The sequence below is a fragment of the Phyllobates terribilis genome, unplaced genomic scaffold (assembly GCF_046119375.1).
Source record: "Phyllobates terribilis strain yellow unplaced genomic scaffold, ASM4611937v1 Scaffold_1__5_contigs__length_1240528914, whole genome shotgun sequence".
NCBI classification, from domain to species: Eukaryota; Metazoa; Chordata; class Amphibia; order Anura; family Dendrobatidae; genus Phyllobates; species Phyllobates terribilis.
In genome coordinates, this window is record NW_027362761.1 from 234,957,424 (window position 1) to 234,969,284 (window position 11,861).

The 11,861-nt window shown below is 41.3% G+C and overlaps 1 protein-coding gene across 1 annotated transcript; it reads left to right on the forward strand.

The window, feature by feature from the left end:
* The first annotated feature begins 1,460 nt into the window (after positions 1-1,460).
* NGDN (neuroguidin) lies at positions 1,461-9,513 on the forward strand. Its single transcript, XM_073671070.1, has 10 exons — positions 1,461-1,590; positions 4,296-4,355; positions 4,469-4,540; positions 5,523-5,660; positions 5,834-5,971; positions 6,119-6,236; positions 6,318-6,486; positions 7,266-7,416; positions 8,774-8,828; positions 8,959-9,513. The coding sequence occupies exons 1-10, from the start codon at positions 1,576-1,578 to the stop codon at positions 8,976-8,978; spliced, it is 936 nt and encodes a 311-aa protein (XP_073527171.1). The 5' UTR covers positions 1,461-1,575; the 3' UTR covers positions 8,979-9,513.
* Positions 9,514-11,861: the final 2,348 nt, after the last annotated feature.

The window sequence follows — 11,861 nt, forward strand, 5'->3', positions numbered from 1 at the left end:
ACATTTATAGCAAATGCACGAGATCGGCAAGTGCAGGAAAGGAGAGCAAGCTGTCAGGCACAGTCAGACTCCCCATAGAGAAGACAGAGATGGATTACTACCATGAAGAAGCGCTGTGTACACTGCAAAGAAAACGCTAACAGAAGTTCCTCCTATGGACCCAGCGATCATGTGATCAAGTGCCAAGAAAAAGTGAGAGCTACTGGGTCCTAACAGTAACTGGCTGAATTTCCCCTGTAACTGAGACGAATATAGCAAGTGAAACCAGATATATAAAAATGTATTTAAATGTTGAAATGTGGGGGGCATGTCAACATTACATATGTCTTTTATTATCTCATTGATGACACAATGTGTGAAAAGAAAAATAAATAAAAAGTCGCTGTCGATCCAAATTGATGTTACTAGCCCTGCCTCATCCGAAAAAAAAACCACGTGTTTTTATAACACATTATAAAAATAATTGTTATAGAAAGAAGAGAAATTTGGAAATACATATTGATGGTCCTTTGTGTTTATTAAAAAAAGAAAGAAAAAGAAACGTATTTCCTTGATTTTCCCTCTGATATCGCCAAATAAATAAAAAAAAGAGTGTAGAAGAATAATATATAAATGAAGCCCCACGTATCTCAGGAAAAAAACAGGGAAAGTGGTCTGGTCTTGAAATGGTTAAGAAGGATTTTGGAGAGGATCTGCTTCAAAAAAAACTCCTTGTGGACATACCTAAGGGTATGTTCTTGGGGTAGACCACCTGGAAAAGCACTAAAATAAAAAACTTCAACATTAATGAACATCTGGATAGCAATGTCAAAACGACTCGCTGTGCAACTGCTTGGAAGCCGCCATTATCTTATAGAAGAATTAATAAAGGGAGGCGGCAAGCCTGACAAGATAAGTCCAAACACAGGTCAGAAAAGACATTTCAGGGAAACCAAAGCTGGTGTTTTCCTGAAGAGGCTTCCTATAGAAAAACAGATGCAGGTACACCCGCGTCTAAAGAATATTGTGTTCACATACCCTAACATTGCCTAGAAATACCATAGAAAACACTAAGCCTAACATTATATTACATTATATATAATACATAGATAAATATAGATAGATATTCAGCTATAAATTGTTCTCTGTATACATAAAAATAGTATTTGAAAACCCTGCATTACATAGTATTGTCCAGCAGAGGGCCCCCAAGTAACACATCTGTGGAAAGAAAGTGACGCGCATCCACGGCAATTCCGTATAATTACTCGGTACCTCTGTGTACTTCACGGAACTACAAGGTAAAGAACTGAGCCGTAATTATTATCAGCATTTGTTTTATATCAAACTCCTCTCCTACTGTTTATTAGCGGTATATCTGGCGCAAGCAGACTGACTTCCGGTGTAGGGCTGACCTGCTAGTGTGCGCCCCTGTGATTGGCTGGCTGAAACGGCGTTTAGTCATTGGTAGATACTCTGAGGTCAGCACTGGGCACATGCCACGCTCATTTCCGCTTCCTCTGCGGTGTGAGGAGCAGCTGGACCCGGAAGTTCCGCCCCACGCGTGGTATAGCCAGCAGCAGCAGCAGAGAAGACATGGCTGCTGTGCAGGTGAGCGGCGTGCAAACCCCAGGGACGTGTGTGGCTCCTGTATGAGCTGCTCCTCCGATATATATATATATATATATATATATATATATATATATATATATATATATATATATACATACATACATACATACATACACACACACACACACACACACACACACACACACACTCTGCCCTTCATAATTGGTTATTGGGATGCCATATTTAGATTGAGTTCTGGGGGCCATGAGGAAGTGGGTAAATCTGTAGGACCGCAGTAAGGGCAGTCCTATGTCAGGGACTTGTCTCTAACAGAAGCTGAGGTTTTGCACTAGTCTGCGTACACATTGATGACTGGGTCCACCATGCCCCTGTGCTTTGTTACTGTGCACTCCCACTGTATTGTGCGGTGGTCATTTGACTTGATCACAAGCCCACTGTGACTAATAGCGTAGAGCTGGATCTATTGATGGCTATGAGTCAGACTACGTCTGTACGGGATGTTCTGTAGACAAGACGAGCAGTGTACTTTCTGACCCTGACATTGGGTTCGGGTGAAACTGGCTAACTAGGTCATGGTGTTATGTTAGTACGTGGCCTTATTCTACATTGCTGCAATTTCACACCACGTTGCAGTACTTTCCTTTTCTTCACCTTTCCACAGCGATGTGTCCTATGACATCAATTTTCAGACAAGTCACATGACCAAAACATTTTGGGCCCGATTCATCATTTGTGCTGTATTGAAGTCCCTTTTTTTCCTCTTTGTGATATTCACTGATAGTTTTTTTTTGTGCCAAATTCATCAAAATGGCGGGCACTATTCATGAATTTTGTCCATTAAAAATGCTATTTAGTTTTGTTTATCTGGTGCTGAAAAGTTGGAAAAACCCAAAAGGTCCCAAATTCTTTGAAAAGTCTGGAAAATGTGCAAAATTGGAACCTCCTCCCGAAAACTTATTCCAGGCAGGGACTGGAGTAAGATGTGGCAAAAAAATGCGACATTTGGTGAAAGTTGTATTTCATTAATCTGTGTAAATTCTCTTCAGAGAGGAAGAGGACTAGAACTCTAGCGCCACCTACAGGAAGTAGCAATCCTAAAAGTCAATGGTGACCCTTTAATGAGCCTTGTCACATGACTTAGGATAAAAGTCACGGGCAACTTGTGACCAGCACCTTCTGGGACCTGCACCTATTGGGAGAACAAGGGATTCTATGTCCCCTTGGTATAGTTTAAAAGTCTGTGTCCCCAAAGACTTGCACACCGTCCTCTTATATTGAGGACTATATGCTTGGCACTTCTTTTAAAGCTCAGGCGGTTTTGTTTTTATTTCACAGCTGGAGTGGTGCTTAAAATCCAAGCCGCCTGTCTGATACTCACTTTCCGGCGTTTTCATCTGTTTTTGTTGCCGCTCCGGTCTGTCTCCTGCAGCTTGACCTGCAGGCTGCTCCAGTGTTTCATGGAGCGCACCAGAAGTCACTGGCCAATGTAAGTCTGTGACAGCCTTGTTCTGGCTCTCATAGACTTGCATTGAGAGCTTGTGACATAGCTTCTGGCCATTCAGAAGCTACACTCACAAAATGGCGTTGCAGGACCAGACCGGCGCCGAAAAATGGTGAAGATGCCGGGGGGGGCACAGGGCTTATGCTGGGAAAAAAAAAAAAGCTCTAGTGGTGCTTTAAATTCCAAATGGTAAATTCACACTGGATGGATTGACTGTAGATGAGCAGATCGCTTCGTGCAACCATGGTCCAGATCATTGCACTCTGGCCTTGGACAGGAGCTGGACAAATTATCTGACCTTCTAGCGTTTGAGTCGACAGCCTGGCGTGATATCATATATGTGCCCTGCAGCTTACAGGTGATGACACTCCTTCAAATCGTAAGACAAGCACAGGATCCCTGAAGATCAGGTAATTCGCACAGTTCTTGTGCATGACCAAAATGCACGAACCGTGGACTGGAGTTGCGTGAAGCTATCCACTCATCTCCACTGTGGATGCCGGAAAATCATCTCCACTTGCTGCCGGAAAATCCATAGCCTATTACAGTAACGGAGGTTGAATAAAGACCTAGGTCCATCCAGTTCAACCTTTCTAACTTACTGGGACTTGGCCTCACAAATGTATTACCATTTTTATTATTGCTGCGCTATTACAATTAAAAATGAACCCGTTTAGAATTGTTTTGATTCGTTTTATATTTTGTATTACTCTTGTGATTCTAGTAATGGTATTACTAAAAATCCCTATACCTAAATCTGTTGATCCAGAAGAAGGCAAAAATCCCAGGACACAGTCAGCCAATTTGCATCACGGGGAAAAATCCCTTCTTGACCCCAAGAAAAGGCGATCAGTCCTAGAACCCTGGATCAAACCTAATTATGATACTAGTTATGTAATTACTATTATTGTAATAAATGTACTACTATAGGTGTAATGTTTTGTCTAATTTAACTGTAACCCACAATGTTGTGTGTATCGAGTAGAAGCAAGTGGATGAGGTTTTGCCAAAAAGGGAAATCCACAGTAGAAATTGGCCTGTGGTGCAAGTTATAAATATATAAATTCACAACTTGTTAACTTATTTTGTAGATTTTAACTTCAGATTTAACTTGCTTCAATGTTCAAGGTGAAATTTTGATGCAGATTTACCACTGCTGAAAATGATTGTGTAAGACAGGCTGTGGACATACTAAATGTATTGCCTATTACCTTTTCTGTAGGTTGTGACACCTGAAGATCTGTCAGCGGCGAAGACCCTGCTTAGTACATTACAAGAACAGGTAGTTGATGTGATCCTTTTCTCCACACTGATTCTGCTCGTTCATTTGTGAACCTTTTCTACTCTTTCTATTGTGCTTGATTTTATGATATAACACTTTATATCTCTCGGCAGGTAACCGCAGTCACAGCACATGTTAAAAATCTAACTGAAAAAGTCCGAAATGGGCTCTACCCAACCGAAAAGGTGAGAGGAAAACATATTTTAAGTTAAAATATTGATCCTGAGTGCCAGTATACCATTGTTCCAAATCTCAAACGTCGGGTAGTTTCCATTGAGATACATATGAGACAAATCAGAGGGGGGGTCCAAATCAAATTCTAGGATTCCAACTTGCGTGTAGTTGTGGGCTTGCCATCTAAGGCTACAGCAGCAAGGACTAAGAGCTGCTTAAAGGATATTGACACCTTCAGGGGCAATCCTTTTTTTTTTTTCTGTCAGGGTCAGTAAAGGTCCAACCTCAGCATATTGCTAGGGTGTCATCACTTTATGATAGGCAATCACTTCCTAATATAGAAAAATCCCTTTTAATTTGATGAAATTGAGTACATGGTTGGTACATTTTAAGGAGCATAGAATGCTATAGTTGTATTGTCTCTATAAATATTTAGAAGGAGCCTGTCACCTCGGACAATGCTATTTACCTGCAGATATGGGGTTAATCTGCATGTAAATAGCTTTACAATGCTTCCTTGCTCTGCACAGATGCTCACAGTGTGCAGAGCTCGCTGTCAGTCAGTGTCATGCGTGCTTACAGCCACTACTTGCAGTATAGTGAGCAGTGACTAGCTGCCCAGTGCGCACCCCCATGGTTGAAAGTCAGCAGCTCATGGGAAGAAAGAAATCATTTTCTCTGCACCTCCACTTTCAGAAAAATGGCTGAGCAACATTGTAACGCTGTTAAACTCCAGATAATCCTTCAGATTAACCCTATATCTGCATGTAAGTAGCATTTTCTTGGGTGAGAGGTTCCCTTTAACACTGTTCCATGTGGACATGTTTTGACCTTCCTGTGCCATATTTAGGTAATATCTATGAGGGATGGAAATTGCAGACAGCTGAGACGCAATCTCCATAATTTATTAGAAGAATAATATAATAATTTCTCTACCCATTTTAGTGTTTATGTGCAGTGCAATGTGACTGAATCCTTGGTGCTTTCTTGTAGGGTCTTAGTTTCCTAGAGCTGAAGGATCAGTTGCTCTTGAACTATATGCAAGATGTTGTTCACATCATTATGGAAAAAGCCTCTGGGAGGTCCTTGAAGGAAAACGCCGGTATCATGAGACTGGTGGAGACTCGTACTGTAAGTAGACCCTCTGCCATATCTTACTATACACATTCCCATATAAGTTGTGTGAGAGAGGCTATCTACCATGTAACTGCCCTATACTTATGTCTACATGTGGTCGGCCACAAAGGGTCGCAGGGCTTAATGGTTTTATGTGCTATATTTTGAAACTTGTGTGTCATTCTTAGGTTTTGGAAAAAATGCGTCCAATTGATCAAAAGCTGAAATATCAAATAGATAAGTTGGTAAGAGCTGCTGTGACTGGGAGTCTTGCTGAGAATGACCCACTGCGCTTCAGACCAAATCCTCAGAACTTAATGAGTAAGGTAAGACTATGACATTTTGTTTGGTGAGCAAATCGTTGAAATGGTTTGCCCTTTAATTCACTTCACATTATATTAACCCATTAGCGTCATTCATTCTTTTATCTCCAGTTGAGTTGCTTCTTACCCTTGTTTCCATGTTTTTAACAGTTGGAGGAGTCTGATAAGGATGCTTCTGACAGTGATCAAGATGAGAGTGGAGTAGGAAAGAAGTCCCACAGCAGCACCAGAAAATATATACCTCCTAGACTTGCACCAGTACAATATGGTAAGTAACATGTAATGTGTGACCTGCATAGATCTCTGCTGTAGAAAGTTTCTGGTGCTCTGATTGGACATCTTCTAACAGATGACACTGAAGCAGAGAGGGAACAAAGAATGCTACAGCGGGCTAAGAAACGAGCTTTGAGCAGCTCTGTCATCCGAGAGTTAAAAGAACAGTATACAGATGCTCCGGAGGAAATCAGGGAAGGAAGAGCCTATCATATGATGCAGCATCAGCAAGAAGAGCAGCATCGGTGAGTAGCTTTTACATTGCTACCATGCTATCAGTGATCTTGGTCAGGCTTAGACAACTGTTTTTCACTGCAGGATTTTTCTGTAGTGTAGGACCTGAGAATTTTTTTGCTTTTGCATTTTCATATTTTCCTTCTCTTGTTCCTAGAGCCATAACTTTTATTTTTCCATTCACCGAGCAATATAAGTGCTTGTTTTTTGCAGGAATACTTGTCATTTTGAATGGAACCATTCACTACACCATACAATGTATTGGAAAAAAAAAAAAACATCTATGAAGTAAAAATTTTGTCAAAAACGCATCTCCACCATTGTTTTTTCTTTTTAAAGGTGGTGTGGGGTGTTTTTACAGCTTTCACTCACTATAAAATTATTTAAAACATATGCTATATTTTTAAAACCCTCTTTATTTTGTAATTTATTATATTTTTGTGGACCTGCAATTGTTCAATCACTTATACTGTAATCACATAGTATTTTGTGAATTCGCGATTCTGCTATGAAGCTCAGACTACGGCTGAATTTCAAAGGAAGTCCAAGATGGCAGATACGCAGGCACTTTACTGCCATAGTAGCCCATCAGTGCCCTGCTATCATGTCGAGCCAATAGGAGCTAGTGTGCAACGGCAATGGTGTCAATTAAATGCTGCTGTCAAAGATTGGCAGCATTTAAATGGTTAAACATCCAGCTGTTTTCCATAGCGACCTATGACAAAAATGTACGTCATAGGTCTTTAAAGAGTTAAATACTGATTTTCAGTTTCTTTCTTTCTCTTTAAAGGACAAACTATGAAGAATCTATGATGGTGCGATTAAATGTGACTCGAAAGGAAAAGGCTCGTAAGAAGAGAGCACTCGCCATGACGTCACAGCTAAATTCACTCACACACTTCACAGATATTAGTGCCCTAACTGGAGAAGCGAGAACAGAGGTGAGAGAATTGCCTGGGTGCCAGACATCTTTCTCTTTCAACAACCTTGTAAAAAAACAATAGTATAATGGTTGAAAGAAACATTGCAATATATCTCTCACCCCACTCAATTCTTGGTCTAAGTGATTTCAGTATAGATGCTAAAATTTGTCTTGACAGAGAAAGTCTTATCTTCTGTCCTTATTGTGTACGGAAAACTTATCAGCAGGTAGTCACCACTCACCACCCACTCTCTGTTAGGCTATGTGCCCACGATGCAGAAATGAAGCAGAAAATTTCTGCAGCATTTCTGCATCTCCCTGGCAGAAAAAAACGCATGCAGATTGTACATGCGTTTTTCCTGCAGAATACATGCGGGTTCACATGCGTTTCCGCATGCAGATTGACAAGCACTTTCCAGGCGATAGCATCACTTGGAAAGTGCTTGACAACTAGGTCACACTGTATAAATCCATGCAAACTGCATGGATTTATACAGTGTGAACCGTAAAAATTAAAACAAATAAAGCTATACTCACCCCCGAGGCCCCGGCGTGGCTGCAGCGCTGCTTCCTGGCTGGTTCCCGGCTGCCGGCATATCGCGAGACAGAGCGGTGAAGGGCCTGCGGTCACATGACTGTGATGTCGCCTAAGGTCCTTCAGCGCTGCTGGCATTCAGAGAGAAGACGCCGGACAGGTGAGTATAAACTTTATTTGTTTTATTCTTTTTTTACAGGTACAATGGTACCCAGGTCTGGATGAGAGTCTCCTCTCCTCCAGAACTGGGTACCATCCGCACATAGAGACGCATAGAAGCCGCTTGTAAAAATGTACAGTCGCGGTTTCTGTGCGTCTCAATGCAAGTCAATGGCGGGAGTTCCGCTGCACTTCCGCAAAATTAAATGACATGCTGCGGATTTTTGTATGCAGCATAAACGCTGCGGAAAAATCCGCAGCATGTGCATAGAACATGCGGAATCCCCTTGGGGACCATGGGGTGCGGATTACCTAGCGTTTTACAAGCGTTTCCGCTGCGGAAATTCCGCAGCATAAACGCTTGAAAAACGCTACGTGGGCACACAGCCTCAGGCTTCAGACAACCCTTTAAATCTAGGTATACACCTTCAATTAGATTGTCCTTTGAATGGCCTATCAATTGTACGTGAGTTTGTTCATACAAATTAATCTGCAATCAACAAGTTAGCTTGAACTGAGTGATCATGGCTTAGAAAAAATATGGTTGAAAAAAAGAAAATTTGCCTTGGTGTTGAGTCATGTGTCGTCTGTATGACTTATGTTACCTGGTTTCACTTGTTTGTTTGTTTTTTTTTTTTAATTTATTATTTTTTTTCATATTTTTATTTTATTTTGTATGTAGGACTTTTCTGCCAAGAAATCCAAGAGAGGACATAAGAAAGGGAAAAAGAAGAAAGGTAATTTTAATATTTTATACCATTTTGTATTTATCGTTGGAGTTTATCATGGTTGCCATCTCCTTATGGGCATAAACTCATAGCAACATTTGAAGCCTATTACAATATATTTCTTTCCTCTCCATTCTAGGCTTTAAAAAGCGCCACTGAGGAATAGCCACCAGTCAACTCTTAACTTTCTACAAGTGTATTGTGCCAGCAATTTCAAAGCACTGCCAACCACTCACTGTTTTAATGTCTCTGAGGATCCTTCATTATGAATAACTGGCACCTATGTATTGTAAGGACTTGTGCCATGTTAATGTTGGCTGTACTGGAAGATGTGGAAGTTCACAAATTTATACTAATTTTTATAACAGTAATGTATTCAAAGTAATGGGACTTGTTTTTTTAGTGCAATAATAATGTTACCGAGAGATAACGTGACAGGTATTTGCCTTGTCTTAAAATGACCTTTGGCATGCGTATCCCTATTCTTCATTAAATGATTAAGAGTCTGTTTCTCCATAACTTGATTTCTACAAAAGTATTTGTCTTGTTACTTTCCTATTTATAGTATTGACCTGCAACCTAATTTCTCTACCCTTGTACAGCTGCCCCTTTGTTAGGGATTAGCTGTGACCAGTAACTCTGGCATAAAGTGAACCTCTTCCCATAAAAAATAAATGCACCTCATTGCCCCTTGTGTAATGTTTTTTTTTTTTTCCTCCCAGACCGGTTAGTCTATTCATTTAAAGGGAAGCTGTCATTAGAATGATGCTGCCCAAATCACGAGCAGCATGAACCAGAACCTGGCTACACGATTGCAGCCAAGTATGTTTTACTCTTAAATCCTGCGGCGTTTCAAAGAAAATGTAGCTGTACTCCACTCCAATTGATTGACAGGTCTCCCATGTATGTACAGACGAAGAGACCTGTCCATCACCAAGATGGAGGCGGGAAGAAGTCGGATGGGGGCTGCAGCTGGACTAGTCTGGTATCTTCTTATGTTTTTAGAGTGAAACATGCCTGATTGCATTCACACAGCCACTCTCTGATTTCCATTGTACAGGCAGCGTATTTCCCTTTAAGATCAGTGTGTATCAGACTTGATATTTCAGAGGCTACTGTCTAACCTCCTTGTTTCCATCAATGCGTTTTCTGCTTTTTACTTCATTTATTCCTTTCATTCTCACACTTCTGCTTATTGCTGGGTGTTTCAAGGTGGGTGTACAGGGAGATACACGAAGCGTTCACCAAGTACATAAATGGGTACATCTCCCCTCACCAAAGAATGCAGGGAAAAGAATACTCATAGCGATGACATTGAAGGTCCTAGCAGGATAGCATTTAGGTTGTTTTTTGGTTTACTACAAAAGCATTGGCGCTCGCAACCAGTGCATGTGCAACAATCCAGAAGCCAAGGTAAGAATGGTAAAACGTTTTGCTATCTCTTGCTGCTTTGGTATTGACAGTCTACTTCTAAGTAGTCAGAATTTTACAGCAGCTAGTCCACTTTTAGCTTGAGTTGACAGGTTGGCTAACTTAGGAGTTGAGAGATGACTGACATCCATGCATTACTCTTCAGCACAATTTTAATGGTATATTAGTATCAGATTTTAGTTGTCCATTACATTTTTTGTGTGCAACAAAGACCAAAGCAAAGTTGGAAGTTTTTCTTTTTTGTTGATTACCCATAGCCTGAATATTTTTGATGCAGTTGTTGAACATTTTGTTCACACCCATCATTTGGACTTTTTACACTTTTGTTGTGTGTTTAATACTCTGAATAAAGCTAGTATGGCTGAACAGAGACACAGGACTGTTGAGTCGGAGTCTGTGTTCATTTGGTGCAGTCTATATAAAATGGACCGACTCCTAAAATATATAATAAATTGAGTACAGTAGTTCAATGCAGGATGTGCTGTAAATGTTTTCATAAGAATTTGGGAAAGTTATGAAATGTCCTATAAATGTCTGTTCTGTTCCTGATCTAAGGATCTCGGCTTTTAGTTGAGATGAATCTGTGCTGCACTTTATGTACACGCTCCGTAGTGAGGCAGTGAGATGAATCTGTGCTGCACTTTATGTACACGCTCAGTAGTGAGGCAGTGAGGTGAATCTGTGCAGCACTTTATGTACACGCTCAATAGTGAGGTGAATCTGTGCTGCACTTTATGTACACGCTCAGTGGTGAGGCAGTGAGATGAATCTGTGCTGCGCTTTATGTACACGCTCAGTAGTGAGGCAGTGAGATGAATCTGCTGCACTTTATGTACACGCTCAGTAGTGAGGCAGTGAGATGAATCTGTCCTGCACTTTATGTACACGCTCAGTGGTGAGGCAGTGAGATGAATCTGTGCTGCGCTTTATGTACACGCTCAGTAGTGAGGCAGTGAGATGAATCTGTGCTGCACTTTATGTACACGCTCAGTAGTGAGGCAGTGAGATGAATCTGTCCTGCACTTTATGTACACGCTCAGTAGTGAGGCAGTGAGATGAATCTGCGCTGCACTTTCTGTACACGCTCAGTAGTGAGGCCGTGAGATGAATCTGTGCTGCTCTTTCTGTACACGCTCAGTAGTGAGGCAGTGAGATGAATCTGCTGCACTTTATGTACACGCTCAGTAGTGAGATGAATCTGTGCTGCACTTTATGTACACGCTCAGTAGTGAGGCAGTGAGATGAATCTGCGCTGCACTTTATGTACACGCTCAGTAGTGAGGCAGTGAGATGAATCTGTGCTGCACTTTATGTACACGCTCAGTAGTGAGGCCGTGAGATGAATCTGTGCTGCACTTTATGTACACGCTCAGTAGTGAGGCCGTGAGATGAATCTGTGCTGCACTTTATGTACACGCTCAGTAGTGAGGCAGTGAGGTGAACCTGTGCAGCACTTTATGTACACGCTCAGTAGTGAGGCCGTGAGATGAATCTGCTGCACTTTATGTACACGCTCAGTAGTGAGATGAATCTGCGCTGCACTTTATGTACATGCTCAGTAGTGAGGCAGTGAGATGAATCTGTTCTGCACTTTATGTACACGCTCCGTAG

Bases quoted from the DNA above. Each gene is read 5' to 3' on its own strand.
- NGDN (XM_073671070.1), top strand. The intron at 4,356-4,468 runs GTAGTTGATGTG...ATCTCTCGGCAG, and splicing joins TTAGTACATTACAAGAACAG to GTAACCGCAGTCACAGCACA. The intron at 4,541-5,522 runs GTGAGAGGAAAA...GCTTTCTTGTAG, and splicing joins GGCTCTACCCAACCGAAAAG to GGTCTTAGTTTCCTAGAGCT.